General features: G+C 47.8%; 1 protein-coding gene across 1 annotated transcript in view; it reads right to left on the reverse strand.

The window, feature by feature from the left end:
• The window catches only part of DIS3L2 (DIS3 like 3'-5' exoribonuclease 2), a 183,493-nt gene that overhangs the window by 39,879 nt on the left and 118,108 nt on the right, over positions 1 to 25,506 (reverse strand). The window contains exon 14 of the mRNA XM_026045381.1: positions 21,257 to 21,490. Coding sequence (XP_025901166.1) covers positions 21,257 to 21,490 — 234 coding nt within the window. The remainder of the gene's footprint in view (positions 1 to 21,256; positions 21,491 to 25,506) is intronic.

Consider the following 25,506-nt stretch of genomic DNA (forward strand, 5'->3'; position numbering starts at 1 on the left):
TTCCCCTCCATACCCAACGTGGCTGGAGGCAKCTCTGTGCAAGGAGACAAGTCCAGTGCTAAGGAAGGAAGGAAAAGGGCTGGGAAGGAAAAGAGCCTTGTTTGGACAGGCCGCAAGGGAAAGCTATGTGGAGGACCAGGTATGGGAGGGAAACCTTCCCACTATCTGGGGGACAAGGTCCCATGGAACCTGCCTTCCCAAAGAGGAAAGACCACAGTTCCCTCAGATAAGGTGCTTTCAAGTTTCTGTTATTTTAACCCTTCTCTCTCTGCTTACGGTATTCCAGACAAACAAAACACACCCTGCCTGGCAGACTCAGCTCTCTGCTCACCAGCCAGTGAGGCTTGTGTAACAGGGACCGCGTGCAGCTTGATCTCTTAGGGCAAAACYGTCAGGCAAGAGGATGACGCTGTCACCCGTGGGCTCGGGGACAACAGGATCCTACTCAGGGAAATGTCAGGGTCAGGCCATGTTGCAGAGAGACGTAGAAYTGCGGCCCTTCCTTGGCCATCGCTGCTCAGGGCAGATGTGATGCTGCTGACTCACAATCCCACAGATCTGCTCTGCTCATGCTCTGCCATGGCCAGCTGGAAACTGGGAGAGGGCGTCTRTGCCTGCCACCCAGGCAGGGAGTCCTTAGGAGCTCCTCATGAACAGCCACGCTCTGCCTGTACATTGCCAGGTGTGACACTCTGACCACCCTTGCTGCTGGTGGTTGGCCCTTGCCAAGTGCCCACAGACAAAACTCACCGTGGGGTAGAAGAGCAGCAGGTAGGGAAGGGCCAGCTGGGTGCCTTCAGGGGGCAAACTGGGACATAGCGACTGAAAGCTTCTTTCTAAGCTTGCTAAGGCTGTACCCATTGTCCCAACACCTTGTGGGGGTGTCCCTCTGCTACTGGAGTCACAGCAGGCCGAGCACGGCACTGACCATCCCTGGACAAGCRCTCCCCTCTGCATGGCTGTGCTCAGCTGCAAAGGTGCTCGTGCTCCTGGGTCCTTCAGGCCCTGCAAGACCTGCTCCACAGGCCTCTCCTTTCATGCTAAAAACAGTCTATGAGGTGCTTGCTGCCACGAGTCTCCGAGAATAAAACTCCAGCCTCCTTTCCTGTCAGCTCCCACCCTGCTCTGCGTGTACTCTGCACCACCACTTCCCTCTGGTCCTACTTCCAGCAGTCACCCCCTCCTCCTGCCTTCTTCCTCTAATACATCACAAACCCCGTGTACTCCTGATTAAAAAAGGTTGCAGGGCCAGGCTGGGGTCAGCACAGGAGATGTCAGGAGCTGGTTAAACCCCTTATCAATCTTGCCATCTGACTTCAGCTACAGCAATGTCACGAGACATCCAGAGCCTCCCAGAGACACGAGGATCTGCAAAACAAACAGGCTTTTGCAATGGCCCCTCTGACCCGGCTCTAACTCTTAACCAATATATCAGCATTGCTTCAACACAGCGTCCTGCTTGGAAGCTCCTTTCCTTTTACACTGCTCCTTGTCGCAATGCAAAGACTTGCCATAGAGTCAACAACAACAATACCAAGATACCAATAATACCACAAAACCTGCAATCTCATACCAAGGCAAAGGAGAGGCCCCTGGTTTGCAAAATACAGTTTTATGCCTGCAGGAGCAGTGGGGAACGGATGTTTCCAACCCAAACGCAAGTACAGGGTGACCCCATCACAAGAAAGGCCCATCAGATCAAGGGACCAGCCTACACCTTGGGGCTTCTCCACCACCAGCAAGGCCATAGAGAGGTTTTTCAGGATGGGAGAGCAGTGCTCAGCACTGCTGTGGACCTCCAAGCTTGCCTGGACTTGGTGCAGCCAGCAGCCACCCTCTTTCTGAAGGAAAACCAGATCTGCAGCAATTAGGGGCCCAGGCATGTGATAAGGCTTRGTAGCTCCAACAAGGAGAGAGCCCAAGCAGCAACTTTCTGGCTCCTGAAATGCTGCCAGTGCCCATAGAGACTTGCCTGGGCAAATTCTGCACTCCCCTGGGGCAAATGGTTTGGCTGGGATCCCCCTTGTTCCCAGCCCTGGCTCGGAGCAGCAGACCTCTGTCATTAGACAAAGTTTTCTCTGCGTGTGCACAGTATCAGAGAGGTCTTATCAGTTCAGCTGTGTAACCAGGTCAAGCACTTCAGATGGCCCAGATCCAGGGCAATATAAAGGCTAGTTTCTGCCAGGCTTGGTCGTACTGCTCAAGGTAATGCGGCCAATGTGGTATTGAGGCAGCAAGAGATCACCGAGGACAAGGAGGATAGGCAGAATATGAGGCCACAAAACTAAAAGCAAGGGACTGGACTTAAAGATTATACCAAAACAGTCCTCTGGAAGGCATGGGTTCCTTTCTACTGTTGGCATTCATTCGATTTTAATCCCAYTTGCAAGTAAATCCAGAAAGGGTGGTATCAGATCCCTTTCAGGACAGAGGCTCCCCTCTCCAGCAAGCTCTAGAAAGCTTTTTAAGAATAAACTTAGTCATCAAGCAGGTTTTTATGCCCCGCCCAAACTTCTTTTTTGACCTGAAAAAAAAAAAGACAAAAAAAMCCAACCATGAAGTTCTGACACTCACTTTTAAAACCACAAGAAACGAGCCGTGCTCCAGTAACGTAATCACAGAGCTTTCTGGCACCTCGTCCCTTAAAAATACATCCATCTGCCTGCGCACAGGCCATCAAACTCAATCTTGTTCACAATGGATTTCCCAATTCCTGTGTGCTGGAAGGGCGGCAGCRGGGCTGGCTGGGCCCACTGGATGAGCCCTTACAGGAGCACAGCCTGCGAACCTCACAGCTGTGTTTTCACTTAAACTGCTCTTCCAGAGAGCTTCTATTTGCACTGAAGTTCAAAASTGCTGCAGAAAGACCCCAGGTAAAAGCTGCACTTCGTGGTTGCCCCCTTCTCTAGAGGTGAATGTGACAGGGACAGGGTAGGGCTAGTAAGGGAGAGACTACAAGTCCTACAGTGCAGAAAGAGGAGACACAGGGAACGTGGCTCATTCCAGCCCACCTCATTACCCGTCACACTGGCCTGGAGTGGTCCCTCTTTTTTGGCTTTGCCAACAGGGGATGTTTGGCCAATCTCAGCACCTAGTTACAGAACTGCTGTTCCTGCAGGCTGGAGATCTTGCTCCAGGCCTGAACTGGTCCCATCTCATCCACTGCCTCCTCATTAAGGAACCTTATTTAGGTTCCCTCCTTTCCCTAAGGGAAGGTTCCTTCCCATTCCCTAAATATACCTTGTTTTCCAGGTGCTGGTTTAAATTCTCTAGGAGACTTCTGAAGGATTCATGTTGCCCCAGAGACTTCAGGACAAATGGAGACAAACAAAATGGTAAAATCAGCTGTGTCAAAAGCCTGTTTTTTGGAGAAGTGTGCTCAGAAGGGAGTATTTCTGCCAACTATTCTTCTCCACTCCTCCTGCCCCATTATCATCCACTCCTAAGACATCTCAGCTCCCAAACTGAAATGCAGGGCAGGCCCAAGAAGGAGTCAGCAATGACTGTGCTCATGAGCATCCAGTAGGCTCCATGACCAGCCAACAAACAGACCTGAAGCTTGCGGGTGTGGGGAGACAGGGCCAGGTTTGACAAAACTCATTGGCAGCCAAGCTTATCACTTCCTGCATGCTAATGGTGAACATCCCCACATGAACCAAGAGCAGAACATAGGGTGACTTATTTGTCAGGGTGAACTCCTTTTCCTTCCTACTCTGTCTCCCAATCTCCAAGTCTCCTGTATGGAATAGCTCTCTCTCACTCGCTGTGATACAACACATCATCTTGGGTTTTCCTCATTCTGCACTGTCCAAACAACACATCCCTCTAATGTCTTCTCTCCAGGACATTAGCCAACAAACTACCTCTGCCTAGGCTACGAGATCCACGCAGGAGGACCAAAGTACAACGTCAACCTAATGCTGCCTAGGAAAAAGAGCTGAAGCTCATTCTGGGTATTACCTCTGGCCTGAATCCTTCTGCCCACTCCGGATTTACAATCTCATTGTTCTACTCAAATCTTCATTCTCCTCCCCTGTTCCTGCCTGCAGCAACTCCCCTCCTACACACACAGACACATAACTGCATACAAATGCATACAAATGCATGCAAAGCCTGCGAATCGCTGAACAAACAGGAAGATGGAAGATTGCAGGTCTCTGAGGATCCCTCTCTCCTTTCTAAACCAACCTTCTTTACAGACCAGAGATTCCCAGCCTGAGCCCCAAAGCCACAAGTGACCACAAAATAACCCTACGAGCTGCTCTTTGCTCTTCAAGGGGCTCTCCCAGGACACAGTAAGGACCCTGGTCCCTTCAGAGCACAGGAGCTGAGTCACCGACACGTTCCYTCCACACAGGACTGCTCTGTTTCTGTCCCGTGAGTCCCACAACCACCATCACAGGTGATCAGATATTACCACAAAACCAGAAAGAAGCCTGGCTTTTACTGGATCCTTTATGAAGACCTTTATGCAGACACTGTCATGGCAAGCTGGCATTGCACTCCTGGCTGCTGCTTCATTACCCAACTCAAAGCTCAGAGCTTTTCTGGAAACACAGGGGCAGGAGATGACTTTAACCATCTGGCAAACGCATAAACCACAAATCAGCTTGTTTCTAAACATTCACACTTGTCCGCCCCAGAGGTTAAAATGCTGTATGCAGTATGTGAAGAAACGGATCCAGATTTATCCCAAAAGAAGAGCACGATACTTCCGTTCACTTTATTTGTAGCTTAAAAATCGCAAGGGCTCATTCGTTAGATGCATGATTAGAAAACCACAGGACGAAAAGAAAGATTAAACAATTGCAAAGGGTTTATGTTGGTGGATTAAAAATATCTTCTTCAGAGACTAACGAATCATGACACAGCACAGCAAGTTGTAGACCACTAGGGAACTGTCAATGAAGCTGAAGTATTTTCTACACATACATCAATTTTGAAATAAAAGCAGAACATCCCTAGGAAATGCCACATAAAATCCAGTGACACTAACAAGACACGTGCCAAACTTGACTGCTTGACTGTTTTATGTTACTCACAGCCTGTCTCCTAGCCTTTCTTTAAAGCATTCCCCGCTCTTAGTGATCTCCCAGCATGTCTCCCAAYTCTGCTGGTGCTCTGAAAAGGATAAAAGACAATTTGACTGATTTCACTGTGCATGTAAGAACATCTCAAACAACAGCAGCTCCTTCRCACGCCAGGGTTTACCAGCCTTAAAGGAAAGGAGGGCTTTTGGCTACAGAAAATCCTTGCATTTGGAAGGCTGGGGGTGATTTGCAGGTATTGCTGGGCCAAGAGGGGAACACTTGGGTGTTGCTGTGTCCTCATGGCCTTTTTGCCAACTGAGAGACAGGAGAATTSACTTGGGAAATCTGAGGTGTAGGAATTTGGGAGGAAGGATCAAGATTAGGACCGAGAGGCACCCTGGGCCCCATAATCTCTGGCTTGTAGGAAAGGTCGCTGTACCACGGAGCCTGGCAGAGCAGCAAACACGTTCACTGCTCTCAAAATCCTGCAGCAAATGGACCAAGCGAGTTTAAGTAACCATGAAAAAAGGCAAATATTTCTCGATACTGACATGGAGCAAAATTTTAAGCATACAGCTGACGTAAAATTTCTTCTAAGCTGACAAGTGTCAGCAGAAGAACAGACACATATTTCTGCACAGCCCCTACATCCGCAGCCTGCTGAGGCTGTGCCCAAGACTCGAGGTTTTCTGCTGGGACAACAACAGCCTTTTCACAGCGTAAGCAGTGTTGAAGTCTACGTGGATGCCATGCTGATCTGGTGAAGAAAAACAAAGCTTGGCCAGAAAGAGATCCCTAAAGACATTTCTGCCCCAAACGGACGCGTGAAAGTGAGGGCTTGAAGGATTTAAGACAACAAAGCAGTATGTTCCACGTTTGCTGCAGACAAAAATGTGATGCTACTGAGTGGAAAACCCTCTAAACCTGCTGCTTGGTATGTCATTATTAGAAGGTACTCCAGCTAACAGGTCATTATCCCCAACAGCTGATCCTCATCCACCTGACTGACATGCTTGAAAACAGGTCTCAATTTACCAACCACGAGCCTAAGCAGTTCCAAGTTTAGTTTTACTCTTGGCACTGCTGTTTTGGGAGGACCTGAAGTCAGTTGGGAGTAGGGAGCAGCTCCCGACGGGAGTCAGTAGACGCAGACACTGATCAATGTGCCACTCTGCTGAGGAACGTAGCGCCTCGGCTGAAACCTGTCACACAGCCTGCAAACACGCTGTTTAATGGAAAGCAGACCAAGAACAGGAGCAATGGTGAAAGCTGAGACTTGAGAAGATGTGTTAGATGAAAAGCGACAGAGCAAACAGCCYGTCACGAAGCTCCTGAGTGCAGATGGATTCTGAGACCGCTGCAACTTCAGGTCAGTGAAAGAGCTGCAGCCTGTGGGCACCTGGAGCAGGAAGGTGGAGTGGGCTCCGCGTTGCACTGCAAACGGCTCCAGAGACACACAAGGTAAGAGCTGTGGGTGCAGACGTGCYTGTGCACGCGGCCGCAGGGCTACAGCACCATGAACTTCTCCAAGGGCCTCTGGAAACACACATTTTATAAATTAAGCCTGGCATTATGGCTGTTTTGTGTCTTCCTGTAAAGTGCCCATTCTCTGTCATTGCTGGTAGGAGGATGCGAGGAGTTGAGGGCAGATCAAACACGGCAAATCCTATTTTCTTAAGTTTGTTAACGCTGGCCACTTCCCCTGCTAAGCCACTAATGGAGCTGCGAGGACCCAGGAGCGCGGATTAATTCAGTGTCCAGGTACTGTCTCATGCCTAGAGGGATTTCCGCAGAGTTGCACTGAAGACAGAGGGAAGCTGGTAATACCCTCCACCTGGGAGATAAACCCATTAAAACCTGAACAGCCCTGCAGTGTCACAATAAGTGCTCTGCCAGGTAAGGAGAGATCCTGACTGTATTTCCAGGTGTAGTTGTCAGTGCAAGCCATTAAGCCAGAGTTGGGACCATGAAGTTGCAGAACACCCTGATTACAGGATGCTGCTTTCAGTTTAAGCCCTGTGCCCTTTTCCCCATCCATTGGGGTGGTGCTATGGAACACCTGGAAGACCCCAAAGCCCGTTCCAGCCCTGCTGAGTCAAGCTTTGCTTGCTCTCTGGGAGAGATCTGGACTCTCTCACAGCTCGCTACAACCTGCCAGGACTTGCCTCTTCCACACGCTCCTAGATTGCGAGACATCATTCACAAAATAGCAGGCAGCTGTTCCGCGGCCTTGGCCAAAACTTCTCCCCCACACGGGATGGGAAGGGATCTCCTGCAACCCACAGGCGGCCCGCGGCCGGCCGCAGAGCATCTTCCCCACAGGCCACAAGACGCCTCCCGCCGCGGCCGCGCCAGCTCCCTGCTCCACTGGCAGGGGCGGGCTGCGCGCCACGGCCTCGTCCCGCTTCCCGAGCCCAACCTCATGGCACGCGCTGCATCCGCAGCTTTCCAAGGACATCCCTGCCCTTTCCCATGGGCGGCAAGAGGCGGCTGCCGGCGTGAGCGCCACTGCCTGCTGGGCTCCCTCAGGAACGGGCTGGCTGTGGCTTGGTCGAATTCCTCTGGCAGTGACCTGCCGTTGCTCACGCTTTCCTGGGGACCTCACAGCTCCTCTGTCACAGCCGCGGGAAAGACGGAAGCGGGAATGGACGGGGGCCAGGTGCCTGGGCCCAGCAAGGCGCGGAGATCCCGCTGCCCGCAGGGTGGGCACCCCCGGAGCCCACCAGCTCCGGAGCAGCCGGCTGCATGGGGCTGCGGCGGTTTCTGCGCGTTCGGGAAGGGCTCTGGCAAGGTTCACTCTGGAAAGGTGCAGCACGAAATGTGAGGTATGTTTATCCAGCCAAGGCGACGTCAGGGTCCGCGATGCCGCTGTCAATCACGGGCTTGTAGCGCGGCGGGTAAGATTAGTGAGCTTCTTCCAGCGTTAATGCACAGCAGGCTGTTTATAACCCTCTATTTGACAGTGTTATTTAACATATGTAAGGGGCTTGACATGGTTTATGTTCAGTAGTTGTGGTTTCCAGGCAGTATTGCATTTCTTCAAAATGAAGATACATAATATTTTTGAACTATTTTTAAAACCAGTCACAAATTTGCAAACTTTTACGTCATTCCTCCTTCCTCCTATCAGCCCTAAGCCGTAGCACACATTCACAAAAGATCAGTGAGCTCGGATGTGAGAACCCAGCTGCAAGCAACACGTGAACACCCGCACACAGACACAGAAGAAAAACTCCAAACGTCAACTCAGTTAAATTGGTACAAGCTACATTTAAGGCTTTAAAGACAGCCGGGATGTGTTCCACTATTTAGCATTGCGGGTACCAGCACTCTGCATGCGGAGGAAGAGAAGCTAAGAACTGAACCAACCCCTGAGGAATTTATTCAACAATCTGCCTCAGCAAGTGCAAGGAAATTAAAAGGCTTCCTGCCACTGGGAGCTCACACATTGGCAACCTGATTGTGATTATCATCCTATAATCTCATTGCCACCTTCCCTTGCCAGGGCAGACCCCATCCACTCCTAAWGCAGCCATAGAAGACAACTGAATCTCTAATTCCTACTTTTAACATACACCTCCAAACTGCAGAGTCAACTGGGACAGGCCAATGTTAGAAAAATCTTTAGAAATTATTCTTAAAAGATGGTCTAAAAATCATTGCTCTGTACAGACATCTGGCTTCTGTGGACCAGGTCAGCTCTTGCACAGCTCACTTTTTTTCTTTACTCCTTAGTAATCTGACCTAATTTAAACTTTCCAGCTTCCCAACTTGAAGATCTTGGGGACTTTGTTGGGTTAAATTTATTCGGTCAGCCCTGGACCTGAAGTTGTCCATTCTAAGGCAGTAAGCTTTAAAGAGCAGAAACCAACACCATATTTTACAGAGGCAGTCAAGTTCTTAAAATTAGTTATTTATTCCAACAATATTAAAAGGAGACACACAGCTTTCTCAGTCATTTTTCCATTCGTAGTATTTTGTTTTGTTTTTTTAAACTCATGAGCCTAATCCTTAAGTTCTCTATGGAAAAGATGGAAGAAAAAGATCACAGGGAAGAAAAGACAGCCTTCTAGAGCATCCACTCACTCTTTGGARAAGTTGTTGGGTTTGTTGATGTTATTTTTGTTTTTCCTCCTTTAAATGCACCCTGAAAGTAAGTAAATAAATAAAAGCATCTCCAAGCATCTGCATTGGCTTGTGAGGGAGACACAGACAATGCACGGGAGCCTCAGAAGGAGCCAGTAAATTCTAGCAGTGCAGAACAGGAGAAGGGATTAAGCCCGGTGATTAAATTAGGCRATGCATGAATACATTCCAATGCACGACATCACTCAAGCACTGGACAAAACACACGGCAAGAAGGGAGAGCGCTGCTCACGAGGTCACCTTCAACACGATTAGCCATGGGCGCCTGAACGGAGGCGCCCGCGGCCTGCCGCGCCGCGCCTCCATTGTGCGGGCCAAGCGGCGCCCTCTGCGAGCCTTTCCCCTCTGCGAGGCGCCACAAACGGCTGCTCCGTGGTGAGCGACGGGCCCAGGCCCTTTGAAAAATGGGACAAAAAAAAGAAGAAAAGGAAAAAAGCCGTGGGGCCGGGAGTGCCCCGAGAGGGCCTTTGTTGCCGTCGTGCGGGAGCCGGGCACCCTGGGGACCCGGCCCGGCAGCTGGGTCGCCCCGCGGGCTCCCCTCTCCTGCGTGGACTTTTCAACTCCTCTGGCCCGGCTTCCCCAGCACGGCGCGTTGCTTTGAAGAGGCAGAAAGCGCCTCATCCATCACTGACATGAAGGGAATTAATTCACTTCTTTACAACTGGAAAGGCTTTCGCTGCGAGAGCAGGAGGGAGCGCAGGAAGAGCAATGAAATCCAAAAGGGAGCCAAATGATGCTTTGCTCTGCTCGGAGCCAGCGCTGGCAGCGCGTGCTGCTGGCAGGGCCCGCCGTGGGTGAAAGGAGACTCTTTTGTGGGATGCCATTAGCTCCTTCCAAGGCCTCAGTTCATGTTTACCACAGCCACTGTGTTACTTCACTTGGTACTTTTTTCCAGTCCTGTTGACTGCACTGCAGCATTGCCTGAGCCCCTTTGGAAGCCTTGCTCACCGAAAGCAGGAACAAACTGCCTGTCGAAAGGACTATCTTTTTTCTCCCCCAAACCAAGCCTCGTGCTTTCCATAAACCCAAACGAACACCAAAATCTCCACTTAGAGCTGAAGAGCAGAGGCCCTGGCTGTGCTTTGCCTTGCCCGTGTGGTTCTTGCAGAGCTATCTGCCACACAGTGTGTGGCACCCGCCGCGGGCACGGTGGCAGCAGCAGCAATGCCACCAGCTGCAGGGAGCACAGAGTGGTGCCAGGGGCATCTTGCACCCCGGCATTTCTCCACACACTGCAGCTACTTCAAATAAAACCTAATTACAACAACAGTAGCCAGCAGGTTGTCTTAATGACTATAATGAAAAAGAACACCTGGTAACGAGATTAAAGATAATCTCGTGTGAGTCACTTTGCATGACTACCTTGCTGTAATCAGGTTAGCCTTTCAGATTGCTGAACCATACCCCASTGGACCCTGGCACACTCAGCAGACCTCCTTGCAAGGAGGCTTTTGGTATTTCAGATTCCAGGCAACGACTCATCGGGTGCACAGAAGGGCTGCGCCTCAGGGCAAACTTCTTGCACACAGTTTCTATCCACGTGACTGGGAAACTCATGGAGACAACCACAGGAGAAACTCACTCTGGCTACGCAAGTCCCAGCAGCTACAGTGCAGTGACACAGCAGTCACAAGTAGGTCCATTGCCACCCGAGCTCCTACTGCTACCAGGAAAAAGAAAGGATCATCTAAAGTCCATTCCAGCATCAATGTTCCAGGATGCTGTAACTCTGTCTCAATCCTCGATATAGCACATTTCAGGCAACAGTGCTTACTCACATACTCAACAGGCTTAGAAACGTTCAAGGGAGAGCCACCTTGGAACCTTCTAATAGAGAAACATCACAYAGACTTTGATAGGAACTGCCAAACCCAAAGATCAAGCCAGTTGCAAAAGAGACACGGTAGATTAAAAGCCATGTAAGTGCTAGAAAGGTTTGTGGCAGCAACTCCGTGACACAGCAAGATAAGTGACCCAGGAGGATGGGAAGTTCCCACTGCAACTCTTTGAACTCCTTCAACATTGAGCAATAACACTCCTCCAGGACAGAGGGCTGAGCAACCCCGAAAGCAGGAACCCCTTTGGAGGGATGTGCTCATTCTACAGCATTTTATGTTATTTTGCAGGTCAGCTTCCCCAGATCTTTTAACCCCCTTTATGTTGTCCATTAGCTTACTTTGAAAAATAACTAAAGAGCAAGGCAATGTGAGCACAGTATTAAGGACTATCGACCACTTTCAGTGATGTTTGAAAATAATAAAAACCAGAGAGCTGAAGTGAAAATTCAAAACCTCAAAGTAATTTCAACCATACATACAGGAGAAGGGAAAGTTTATACATGATGCAACAGAAAAAATGACTCACTTTCCTAARTGCCAAAGCCTACTTTAGTTCATTCCATCTTCTATACCTGCTAAACACATCACTGAGAGAAATCATTTAATAAATTGCTTAAAAAAAATCCCATTTTAGCCACTTAAGCATTTTATTTCCTAGTACTGTGGGTCAGGTTCTACTCTAACGTGGTAATTCAGAGCAAAGAGCTGTAGCTGAATCAACTGCATTCTTGCAGAAAGTGAAGAAGAATCTTGCCATTGAAACAGAATATGGAAAAGCTGGAAACTGAGGTGAAATTGTGGCCTTAACTAATACAAAATTGTTAATTCATGACAAGTGAGAATTTCTGGAGGAAATTTCTGGAGGGCTGATCTCAACACAGCCATGAGACACCCCATAAAACAAGAGCTCTGCTCTGCAGWCCCTCCATTGTAAGCAGGATTGGAGGGACTCAACCAATGACATGGTCATTGCACATCACAGATGGGCAAGAGACTGTAACCAACTCAGTTGATAACTAATTTGCACAAATGCTAGAAATCTACTACCAGCTTCGATCCAAACTGCAGAACACGCTACCTTCAGAGGGCAAAATTTAACACTACCATCAAGTTTCAAGATGATGCTGAACTGAAGTCAGAGCTTTGAGGAGGAATCATTATTTGTGTCCCCAGATCAGGAATAAGGAATTAGCAGGTCCTCTTGCAGCTCAATGCAGCAGTGTACAAAGAAGGAGCTGCATTCAGAGAGGAGGTTGCTCTGAAATCTCAAGTGTTGACACATCTTGGAAGTGCAACATGGACTGGCAGCCTKATCTGGGATGTCATGCTTCATGCTCCTGTTTTACACAAATATGCCTTCATGGGAAATCCACTCTGAATTACACTCATGCTTGACGAGCTTCCTTATTATTGCATGAAGATGCACAGAAGTGTAAGATAAACAATCGAGACTACCAAAGACAGAATCACAACATTTGCTTTTAAAAACAAAAGCAAGAGGTTGCTCAACAAAATATACGCTGAATGAGTCACTATAAACTTCAATAGTTCATATAACTTGCAGAAACGTGGGCTYGGACTTGGAACATTTAAAGATAAACTAGATGATGGACTTGAGCAGGAGTTGGCTGCCTTGGATAGGGGAAAGTCACCTCCACCGGCAGCTCAGCTGCTGGGAGCTGGGCTAAGRCTCTCATTATCACATTGCAGAGGGCTCTGGGAGCAAGAGCTGCTCTCTGAGCTTTGTCTCAGCATCCCTGTGCTACAAATATGAACAGAGGAAAATGCAGCAGCACTCAGATRGACTGGTCATTCCTAGAGATACCTGATAAAATGAGCTGTGGCCTTTGAAAATAAGACTTTTTCCCCCTCACTCTTGCTTTGGAATTGCACAGAACTGCAGAGTGTGATCCTTCATCTGCTTCCAAATGTTGTCTTCTGTCATTATACAATTAGCTTTTCTTCCATTTTCTGTTTTTACAATGGAATACATTAGCTGTTCTTCCATTTTTCYTCCATTTTCTGTTAGGCGAAACAGGACTGGCTCTGCAAAGAGCTGCAACTTTCTCACCTAGGGCAGGCTGATCACATCTGAAGTTACAGCACTCAACACACAGTGACTCCATCTAAAGAGAATRATGGATTAGCCACGCAGACAGCTGTAATTAATACCTGAAAAAAAAACCCTTGTCAAGTCTCTGTTCAAAGAAGTGATAAACGGAATCTGAAACAACAAATACCTTCTGATGACGTCTGTTCATTGCTAGGGAAGAAAAACACCAACAATCAACYGGAGGGCAAGACTCTCTGGGAGCAAGGATTGTTTCTCCAATAAAGAAATAAAATAAAATCAGACCTTTACCCCAGCACTCACCCCTATGTGCACCTCCACACAAACACATATTGTCCAGTCTTATCTGGCTTATCAAACATACTCAAGAACCGATTTGTTTTCTGCTCCATTGACAGAACTCATATTTCTGTCTTAACCTTCATTCACCATAACTAGCAAAAGCCACCATCTCTCTTGGCCTCAAAAATACCAGAGGGAAGTTTGTTCAGCTAGATCAAACACGAATCCTCTACTCAGCTTGGCTATCACCCGCACATTTGGGACACATTCCTTTGCACTAAGATGCTACCTCCACAGAGGTCCTTTTCCCCCTGGCAGAGATACCATTCAGTGCTGGTTGAGGTCCCCAGAAGTGATTGAGCCCAGGCTGCCCATCATGCAAACACAGCGTTGGCACCCAGCTTGTCTAGGAAACCAAGATGCTGCTGTTTCATTGCCCGAGCAGCAACTGGAATCACTTACCAGCAAAAGGCAAGTGGTTTGGAGAGTGTAAGGAAGTACCGCCCATTGCAACTGTGGCCTGTTCAAGCAAGATAAGACTTCCAGGGGATATCGGATCCCTGGTTTGGTCCCGACGCGTGCTGGTGAGCTGGGTGCTGCCAAAGCCCGAGCGAGCTGCATGCCCTGGGAAGAGCGATCCCTTGTGGAACGTGCTCCTTGCCCTGTGCTGCAGAGAAGCATCAGCCCCAGTCTAGCCTTTTGCACTGATGTAGCTCAGTTTTCTGCTCTGGGCCATGACAGGGGAGCTGAAAAACTGACCATAACCAGGCCAGCAACAACAGCACAAACAAGGCTTGGATTCTCATCCAGTAGCTGTCACTCTTTTTCCAGAGCTGTCAGTAATAAACGTGAGAGGAAGAGAATGGTCAGTTTGCGCCCGAGGCGTTGCATTTGGCCCAGGAATSAGGAAAAAACTCTCTTGCCAGCTCTGCCACTGACTCAGGGCACAAGCACAGGCAAGTGCTGCACCTCTGCAGTCCTTTCCCATGGCTGGAAAGGATGAGGCCAGTCTCCCCTCTGAGGTTTGCTCTGAGGCCGGCAGACACAAGAAGCTACTGCTGTGACTGACAGTGTATCAAAATTAAGCACACGAGACCCCTTTTCTCGGAGGAGCTTCTGAGCTCCCCAGGTGGGACTTAATAAAATTCAAGCGCTAAGCCCTGTTTGTTTAAAAACAAGTCGCTTGCACATGACTGCAGAGTGTGCGCGTCTGAGCTGGCGGCTGAAACACTCACTCGGAGAAGAATAAAACAATTCCCAACCCACTCTTGTGCTACTGGCAGAAAMTTAATGCCAGAGCACCACTGTGTGGGGAGCTCCTTCCCAGCCACGTTCGCCCGGACATCTGGCTGCGGTGGCTCCCAGCACGATGCTCCGCAGCCGAGCCCTGGGCTCCAGCATCCGACTGCCCCCTCCTACCGGCGCCAGCTCCACCACTTCACCACCTGCTCCTGCTGGGACACAGCTGCTCGGCTTTCAAAGAACGATGGGGGAATGGAGGGACATGTGTGAGGACATCAATCCTACTCACGCCCCTGGGAGGACTTCATTAGAATCCCAGGGCAAAAGAGCCACCACAATTAGATTCTGAGGGCTTTCCATTCAAAATCCTGATTTAATCAAAATGCTTGGAAACTTCCCGGCTATGCCAACATCCCAATGCATGCAGAAGGACATTAAGCCAACACAGACCCCTTTTCATAATGGGATCCTGCAATATCTCACTCCCCGGCACACACTCTGCGTGTGCGGGTTGGCTGACCAAGCCACTAGCGCTTCCTAACAGCAACGGTGACATTCCAGATCTCCCTGCAAAGCTCCGTGTTCCCTGATGGTGCTGCAGGAAGGGCATTTCAGTCCTCCCTACCTCCCTAACACACCTTTGAAAGTGCATTTTGATTGCGTGGGCTAGAAAGTGCAGCATTCCCCAGCAGCTGGCTGCAGCTTTAGAGGCTCATTTAGGACTTGCTAGCTGGGGCTAGGCAAAAGGGTAAAATCCTCAAAGGAAATTAATCTCCAAACACATCCAACATCCTTTCAGCAGCCTTATGCATCATAGTATAAGCGACTGTCCATAATGATCGTACAACACCTGCTGCCCCATTCTGGCTATCAGTGATGCCTCTCTAAGCAGACATCAAAGAAAAGGAGCAGACAATGGTCGAATTGTGATAGGAAGTGAATAGTGAAAGCGCCTTGTCAGTCTGCATTTCCATTTATCTTACAGCACCACACGTACAGCCCATCCTGCCTGGGCTGTTATGTTCATACATCACTGCTGTAACAAGCTCTTTATGGAGGTATCATGACAGTTTTCAGGATTTTACAAATGGGTCTTTTAGAATTTCTCCTGGACCAAARTGTCTCTGTGCACCTACCCCGAATTGAGAATTGGACTCAAGATGAATTTGGAAGCAATGTCACGTCCAGGTGACGAGCAGCGGGGCTCTCTCTTTGAGACCGGCCACAAACCCAATAACACTCCCTGGGAGAGATGCGAGGGCAGCCAAGAGTCAGAGGTTGGAGCAAAGACTTTTACACCTGCCCCAAAAGCCGCCTAGACCCAGGCAGGAGAGGGAGGGGATGGCACAGAGCTGCAGCCAGGACTCCTAAAACCTAAGCGTCCTTTCAGGGAATTCTCAAGCTGAGATGCTCTCCCTGCATCAGTGGTGTTTTAGGACATAAATTCAGCTCATGCTCTTAAGAAAAACATGGAACTTTCAGTTAACTGAGATCTACAATATCATAGCCATTTGTGTCTGCAGGTAAACAGCCCTTCCAATCCACACAAAGTGCCTTCCATTCCTACACCGCTATCCTGTAGTTCATGCACAATGGCTGACTAACGGGGGTAGAGACCTTTACTACTTCCACCCAGCAAGAGCAGAAGTGCTGAATGCTTATCACACAGATACGAGGCAGGAAACATGACAAAACACTTTCCCATAATTATATCCAGCTGTAATTCATATGGGAAAATTTTAATAGAGATAGTAATTAATCTCTGGCTCTTGAGAGATCCAATTAGACAGCATTAGCAGAAACGACTGTCTAAAAATATGGGTTTCTGTCCTATCCCATTAATTGCAACTAAATAGGAAAGTTCCCAACATATAATGTCATATCCTGCACATAAAGTGACCCTCTTCCTTCTTATTCGCTAAATGAGGATGACTTGAGTCAACCTGTCAGAACTGCTTGCATCGTGCAGACAGATAAATGCAGGAAAAGTCAATTCTGTGCAGATCTGGTGAACTGACTGAGCATTCCCAGCAACTTCAGGTATTTTGGAACTGGCACAGTGCTAGCATAGGCCATGGTGGCCACAGTCCCTCTGCTCAAAACCCTATGTCTCCTGGGGCAGCGACACCCTTTTACTACAGGAATCGCATCAACCTTAATTAAATAAAGCTCAGATTCTCAAAGATCACTCATTTACTTATTGCCAGAAGTCAATGAACAGGACCAGAGTAAATTCTCCAGCATGGCACACAGGTACAATAATACAATTTTTACAACCTTTAGTTACACTAAACAACAGAGCCCCATAGGGGAAAGTGCTCCCTGCCCGGGTTACAGGCCAGTTGCTCACCCAGGCTCTAAGCAAACAGAAATGAGACAGTTCCACCCGCAGTCCAGTTTATATTTGAGCAACACTCCTCTTCACCATCGCTATCCTTCCTTCTTCCCCTTTTCACAACCACCAGGAGAACTGAATGTCTGTTGTGAGGAAAACAAGGAGGAGACAAGCTAGTCTAGCAAATAATTCAGTGGCAGCAGCTGGTGCAGCTCAAATCCACTTGCATAATTCCCCTCTGAACTTCGGTCAAAGCCGTGTTTGGAGCTCACAGGTGTAAGGGCGCTGGCAAAGGTGGCCTCACCAAACAGCAGCAGCCACAGCTCAGCTCTCTGGGAGATGTCACAGAGATGGATTGGCATCCCCGCGTGTTCTCCTTTTACATATGCACAAGAATTGCTTTTTAACCCGTCTTCTTGTAGGCACCTCTCCCCATGCTTCATTTATACACCATGGAGGCCAAAAAGACAGATACTCATCAGCAGGTCTCCTCTAGGAGCTTCAGCTAAGGAGCTTTGGTGCAAACTTGATGGCTTTTTTTGAAGGCAAGTTTCTATCTGTTTCTCTGGCTAGCTTTTCTAAAAGCTGTGTTTTGGGGAACTCATCCAGCTTCAAAGTAATCTCTCCAGGAAAAAAAAATAATAATAAAAAGGAGGTTGTGGGGTGGTTTGGTCTCTAAACCAGGTCAGATCCCATTCCAGTTCACAGTGCAGGTTTACCAAGAGCTGCAGAGCTGTCACAGGACACAGGGGTGGCATTTCACCACAGAGACACAAAGGACTGGTGGGGGCCTGGGCTATACTGTAAATTACAGCATAAGGTACCTCTTGCCTTCAGCTCCAAATGAGAAGGAAAATACATATATTAACCTCTGTGTGCGCAGACAAAAGGTTCATATGCTCTTTAGTTGCTAAAGGTACAAGGACTTGAAACCTTTAAAGCTCAGTGCTCATCTGCTCTCTGAAGCTAGGAAGCTGGCAGGCAGCACAGAAAGCTGTTTCTAAGGAAAAAGCCTCAGAATGGGGCTACAGGGACAGCAAGACCTCACTGATGACAGACAAATGTTGCTCGTTGCACAGACCATGCTCAGTCTCAGGGCCTGACAGAGCAGAATTCCCTTCCTGCAGACCGCTGCACAGGGATGAAAGAGACTGGAGCAAAAAGGAGCAGAAACACCCGTAGCTTCGGTCAGGATTCCATTACACAGCTTCAAAGAAACAAACTCATAGTGATACAAAACCCAAAATCCACAGGCTATTTTATCTTCCAAGACTCTTCAGTACCTGTTTGATTTGTCCTGAGTTTTTCCATGTCACTCAGATCTGTAATTCTCAATTTACCAAAAAACATTCTTCATCTGTCCAGCAAGAGAGGTTCCTGTTTCTAAAACTCCTGCTAAAAGCCAAAGTCCAAGGCAAGCAGATGCTGCTCTGGCACTAGCCCATGAAAATACAGCAGTGACATTTCAGCAGGAAGTATTCCCAACGTCACAGCAAATTCAGCCTGATGTTGCTGCATCTTATTTAAGTCACCCTATATTGGGTGCAAGGGCTTGTCTGGCCAACTAGTATTTGTTCTATTACAAAAATAGGGCCATAAGTGGCTTCACCTGAGGTATGTCCTTAGTTTTTGACAATTAATCCTAAATAATATTGGTGCTGTAGGGGATATAAATATCATTCCAAAGGAGAAATTGAGAAAGTTCMATGACAAGCAGGGAAGGAGATTCTTCTCCTTACAGTTTTCTTAATAGGAAGAACATGAAGAAAAGAGTTAAGGCTCTTCTACCACAAGTGGACTGAAGGTAGAACGCAAACATAACATAATTTATAGGAAGACGACCCACATCCCTTGGAAAAAGAAATGCAAGAGCCATCCATGTCCAGCCACCCCCTTCCCTTAATACTGTGAGATAATCGTTTCCTTTGCTCGCATGTTTATTTGGAATCTGATAATTCATTGCCCCTAGTTTCCTGCTGGAGTTTGTCTTCCATTGTTCGGGATTTACATTACTCAACGGGAAATCAGTGAGAGGTCCAGTGATTAGAAAGGTGTGTTCCCATTTGGGCCCACCCTTGCTCACTCGCCCAGGGCTGGAAGTGGGACCCAGYGGCAAAACTGCTTCATGGGAACGAGAGGAAGTGGGGGAACAAAGGCAGAAGGACTAATCTCATTCTATTAAAAGTTACTGATTGCTTTGTCCTGCCATATACATTGGACATGTCCACATGCCCCTCAGCTCTGCTTGTATTCAGACTTACTGTGACTGCTTTCTGCATGCACTGGGGGACTTTCTACTTTTATCACAATGCAACCATGAAAGCACACAGTATAAAAGAAAAAGCACAGTGAAAGTGTCCTTTGAATTAAAATACACTTCGTYCTTAAAGCCCATTACCCTCACTGTGATGTTCTTGCTAGAGGAGAGAGATTCTGCACAGCACAAAATGCCACTTGTGCAACAGCAATCAGCATGTTCTGTCTGCTGGGCACTAGCCTTGGATCGAGCCAGCTGTTTCTCCTGCTCTCAGCAGCAGATTTTAACTCAGCTCTCGGATACGGTGCTCCAGTGGGTTCTCTTGAACAGCACAAGGCAAAACAAAACATACTAATCTTTTACAGGGTATCACTGGAACAGGATGCCTCTTGGGCCAAATCCTCCCATTTGAAATGTCACAAATGTTCTAAAAGTTGCCCTCCCAAGTTTGGTTTGATAACAGGTACTAAACGCAGGCATATATAGTGACTGTGCAGCACCACACTAAGTGAGACTTGTGTAATGTAGCTGGTGACCTTCTTGCAGCACAGCTCCCAGTTATCCTGGATTGTTCCTAGGAGGGTATCCCCAAGGCTTTCCAGTTCACCACTCCATAAGCAAGCGCAAAGGCTATTCTTTATATTCCTCTAGGATTCAGTGTTTGTGAAAGCCCAGCTTATTTTGCAGCATATAATTAATGTCCAATAGGGAAGCCTCTGTTGTGAAAGGTTTATGCAAACACCGCATGTGTTCAAAGCAAAAATCTTGATTTTCAAAAACTGAGTAAAGTTTCAAGAACAGACCGCTGAGCAAGGTTGGACCTTGAGCAAGTGGCCCTTCCCCTACGTTCACCGGTRTATGACTAAGCAGTCCTTAAAGTCTTCCAACAGCTTTAGGCAAACTAGCCTTAGGTGCTTCAGTTCTTGCATCAGAGAGCTCATTCTAAAGTATGAACTCAATCTCCTCTACTGAAATTCAAGACACAGGTGTCTCATCCTGTCCACCTTAGACATGGGGAACAACACATTGCCTCCTCTCCACAGCAACTTCTCCAGACTAAGCCACTTCAAGGAGGGTCACGATTATAGACACTCGTTGCTTGTGTTGCTCTGAAGTCTCTACAACTCAACTGTTATTTTCCTGGAACTGGAGACAATACTAAAGCATTGAGTAAAATGGAAGTATTACAACATACCTCTTAAGTACAACAGTCCTGTTTATACATCTTGATATGCTTTCTTTCCCAGCAGTATCATGTGTTGACTCACGTTCATTTTGCAACATGAAACAATAGAGCTTCCTTTACACTAAGAAAGACAGAGGACTCTGTCTCCTGGCCTGGACAGCTACTGGGTTCTATAAATTACAGGAACCTCCTACCCAGAACCCAGTCAGAAGCAACCCCAGAGCAGCCGAGTCTCAGAGACAGACGTATTTTTGCTGTGGTAATCCAAAGTATCTGGATCTATTTGTAAAGTAGAAATGACACATACCACAGTGAATACAAGATTATTTAAACTGCCCCAGACAGAAAACCTCCTCACTTGATTTTTTTCCCTGAAATGCACCCAACACCTATAAATATTAACTTAGATAACATTTTAGTTATTTTCCCTGCCCAGACAACTGCTATGAAAATTGTGGAAAACAGTGAGTATTGCAAGYACAGGAATGAATGTGGAGGAAGAGCCTTCCGCAGTGAAATGTGCACTAAGGATATCTAAACTGCTTGATAATGAATTACACTGTCATCATTTGTTGCATTGTGCAGGTTACTTACCCAGTCTGCTTAGGATTTTGAAAAATGCTAGGAGATGGATCACTCCTTACAAAACAGGAACTTTTTTTTKGTTGATCCTACTTTACACAGTGCTTTAGGTACATAATTTGCTACCATTTTAAAGAAAACATTGCCACACAGGCCTGCCTTTCTATTCCAGCCTGACTTCCCCCTTTGAGTTTTTACACCCATCAGGAAATTCCTGGGGAGTTCAACCAGAAACTAGTTTCTGTTGCAGAGAAGTGGGAGCCCCTTAAAGATGCTGGATTCCTCACCTGGTCTAAGCGCAGAGCCCCGTCAATGAAACGTTGCTTGCGGAGGTGCTTGGCGATTCGGTGCAAACTGAGCACGGCTTGTTGGATCTCATCTATTGAATGCTGAGGGGAAACAGGAGGCAGCTCTTGAGGCGAGAAGACCTTCCCAGGGCTTTCAATCATACTCTGCGCGTGGTCGTAGCTGAGCTTCGCACAGGAGCAGATGACTGTCCGGCCAAACCACTCATCAAGGATCTGCAAAATTGGAAAATGTAAAACAGAGCTGAAGACTTATTCTTGCATTGCATAAAAGCCCAGGAAGTTCTAAAAATACTGGCATGAATGACACCCAACCTTGTGACTGACTGTGATCTACAAATGAAGATCTTCTCAGGCTGAAGCCATCAGGTTTCACCCATAAAGATGCTCCAGTTTCTAGTAATGTGCTTGTGCACAACGAAGTCTTTCCTTCATACGTGTCACTGTTTGGATCTCCCTCCTCTATCTGGCTTCCCTTCTTCTTAAGGCTAAAAAGAAGGGCAGCCCATGTGGGGACTGAAATCAGGCACCTGATACAAAAATTAGTAGAGTGCAGGTGCAGACAGACACATGCACATGCCAAAAGGAGGCTCCTGTACCCAAAATACAGCAGATAACATTTACCCTCTTCAGTTAAAGTGTGGCTAGAATGGTACATGGGGATGGCCCCCAAAATGCTCCCTCTTCAAGCAATAAGAAAGAAYAAGAAAGCTGCAGGGACCCCAATGTGTGGCTAGTGCTTGCAGAAGTGCCCAAGTAGGACTCTGGTGGATTTGGAGGAGATGGACTGGTACCTTCCCCCTTGTTTCTCTGGTAACACCTAGGTCTGSTGGTCCTAGGCCCAAATAAAACCCAGAAAATGTCCTGAAAGCTTCCAAATTTTTCTGCTCTCCAAAGGAAAATCATTTACAAATGCATATAAAATCACTTTACTTTGAAACAGTTAAATAGGAAGGTATTCATTTAAACTCTGTAACAGAACACCGATGTAGAACTGGTAACTCAGAATTATTTCTTAAGGCTGAAATGAAAATCTATTTTCAGGCAAGAGAGCCCAAAAGCTCATCATGCCAGGAGGAGAACACAGAGGGAGAAAGGGCAAAAGGCTCTGGAGAAAATCAAGAGCAGCAGCACAAGGGCTCTGGAGAGGGGAGCAGCCTGCAATAAACCATTCTAAGCACAAGTGCTTAAGGAATGACCGGGGAATTGTAATTCTGCTGTGGCTACGAGTGCCAGCCTGCCCCTCCGTCAGCACAACAGGACAGGGCAAATTGTGCAAGTGAGGGTGCTTGGGGACAGCAACCACCTCTAACACAGGCTCCTCAAGAATATYGCTTGGGAAAAGCAAAACAGCAAAGGATTGATCTCCATGATCCCTCCTCTGCATTCCACAGGATACACGTGCAGCCTAAGTCAGTGGCTCGGAGTTCAGAAAGTCACAGGGCATTTAACCTCACTTTGAATCAGGAAGTGGCCTCATAGCTGGGACGCAGCAAGTGATGTTTTGTGACGTAAAGCGCTCAGCCCTGAAGCTCATGGTTATTCTGCACGTGTCTCTATATCTAAATACATAGAGAAGGAAAGGAAGGGCAAGTCACAAAGCAGGATGCAGAGACATCACTTTGGTGATGCTGGCAGCACCTGCTCTGTGCTCTGCTGCATCCTATTACATTTAAAAGCATAGTTTATGATCTCAAGCTAAATATTTTGTGTTTTAAAAAAGAAGTCTTTTTTTGTAACATAGGTGGAACAATTCCATCAAGAGAACATCTACACTGAAAAGGGTTAAGGACTGGACGTAAACCAGGAGAGTCATTCCCAGAAGAAGCTTTTTCTCCAACACCTGGGCTAGCTCCGAAGCCAGGTCTGAGGCCATGGCGCTTCTGCCACTGACTTCCACGAGTGCTCTGTCCCTTGCAGGAGGCAATGGACCGGATTTCCACTTTGCTGTCTGAACTTGAAGWTTTCAACAAAATCTCATTTTTCTGCTTGTCTAGAAGAGGCCAAATATTTCAGAGCTCCACTCACTTCCTTGTAAGATGAGAGATGCAGCACTTTGGGCCCCAGGAATATAATTAGAACGTCAAATCTCAGGCTGGCTATGCTCAGGGCAAGGTGTCAGGACAAGCAGCCCAGTATGAGCAGATGTTAAACTTCCCTTTTTTATTTCCTCAGTGACTTTTTCTGTCCTTGGTCTTTTGAAGGCAACGAAGCAGCATGACGCAAAATGCTCAGTTTCCATTCTGGTGACACTAACAGGTATAAAAATGGACAGTGACAACCCTGTGAGAGGTCTCTTACTAATACACTTGCTAAACCACTTGTCACACCAAGGTTGCCTGGATGCATTAAACACTTCACACAGACCAAGGAATGGAGTTTTGGATGTATCTTGCCCCGTGCAGTCCAGTAATCCCTGTGTGCAGCAAACAGAGCTGCCAGATTCAGGCTTGCGAGGGCAGGCGAAGTTAACTCAACATTAGCTCCAAGTATTTCCTGGAAAAGTTCTTGGTTTCTGTCTTCAGGGACCATTCAAGCAGAATTTGGGTAACCGCAGCCTTGCGTCCCTGGATTGGAACCGGCTCCAGAGGAATGACCAAGCTCTGCCTCTGTGGGGAAAGTACCAGCAGCTGAGGAGCAGCACACGGGCCTTCAGAGCTGGTGCAGGCAGATTACACAGAGTGGTCTGCAAGGCAATCTAAGGCATTCCCAGCATTACACTAAGGTTTTCCTTCCTGGCTCTGGTTGCTTTCGAGAACACGCTGGAACCGGCTGGACAATTTTTGATGGAAAACACTGTGACTGAACTGACACCCTTCTATCAGCCAGGTCCCCAGTGCTATGGGTAATTTGAGGGTGCAATGTAGCAGTGCAGGGGGCTGCGGTCTCTCTCCATACAGGCAGTGGCTTTTTCAGATCCGGGATGATGACACCAGTTTTGAGYCTGGGAGACACATTGCCTGCACAGGGTGTTTCAGACTGAAGCAATTTCTCTCCCATGTTGCTGGAAGGAGTCAGCAGGGTTATACTTCAAACATCAGAAGACAACGACTTAAAAAAAAAAATTGCATTATCTGTTTCCAAATAACCTTATCTTGACTGCATCTCAACAAGAACATGCTCCTTTGCTCTTCTAAATATGCAGATCAGCTTCTGAGGAATAGCCCAAGTGCAACAATATGGTTAACACCTCTGCCCTTGGAAAGATATCTTGGACACAGCATATGACACCATCCCACCCGAGGGTCCCTGGAGCTGTGTGGAAAACGGCTCAGGCAACACACAGTCACACTTGGGAGAAAATGGAAGATAAAAACTCCAAAATGCAAAAACAGTAACAAGAAGAAAGTGCCTGTCTCTCAAAGGGCTGAGCCTGCCATTATTTTTCTTAAAGAAACTAAAACCGACCCCCAGAACAACTTATCGATAGTCACATTCGAGTGAGGAATCTGCATGGCTTTTCCCTGTGAGGTGCATTAGCTGGAGATTCATTTGCCTTGGAGGAGCAATAACGGGAGCAAAGAGCAGCACTCGCCTCTAGGAGTGCTATGAGGCTCTGCAAGCTCAAGGTCACGGTGCTGCTTTGCATACCAGACACGAAGTGCTCTTCGCCCTGGTGTCCCCCACGCTGGGGAATACCCTGTCCTCAGCGTTGGTGCCCTCCAGGGCCACCAGCTGAAGTTCAAAGCTGGCACTGGGCAGGTGCAGGGGCCTCTGGCTCTTGGTCCCCTTTCACCCAGCGGTGCCTGGGGAACACGCGGGCCTGTTCACACCGAGCCTAGGCTGTAGTAACACCTAGACATACAGGGGACATATATCCTGCCCCTACTCGAAGATAAGCTCTTACAGGAATGTCCCACTGGCCAAAAGCCCTCTGGGCACCTTTCCTCTTGGAAGGAGTCAATCCTCCTCCGGCCCTCAATGCACATTCAAACCGAGTGACCCTGAGGGACACTGAGGTCTTGAAGGGCCTCCCAGGAGGAACCTGTTTGCTGAGACAGCCTGTTCTGCAAGGGCAGCACGATCATGTCCCAGCCTCTCCTCCCGCACTGACCAGCTCCCTGGTCTGTCAGGGAGATGCTGCAACATCTCTGCCTTCTCTCTGGCCAGACAGGCTGGATCTGAACGCTGTTTGAAAAGCAAATAATGTATAGATTCCAAGGGATCATGCACAAGATTTAATTAAAAGTTTATTTTCRTTAAGAATTCACTGTCAACTCTTCAAAGACCAT

Source organism: Nothoprocta perdicaria, unplaced genomic scaffold (genome assembly GCF_003342845.1).
Source record: "Nothoprocta perdicaria isolate Ctin4 unplaced genomic scaffold, notPer1 scaffold_4, whole genome shotgun sequence".
NCBI classification, from domain to species: domain Eukaryota; kingdom Metazoa; phylum Chordata; class Aves; order Tinamiformes; family Tinamidae; genus Nothoprocta; species Nothoprocta perdicaria.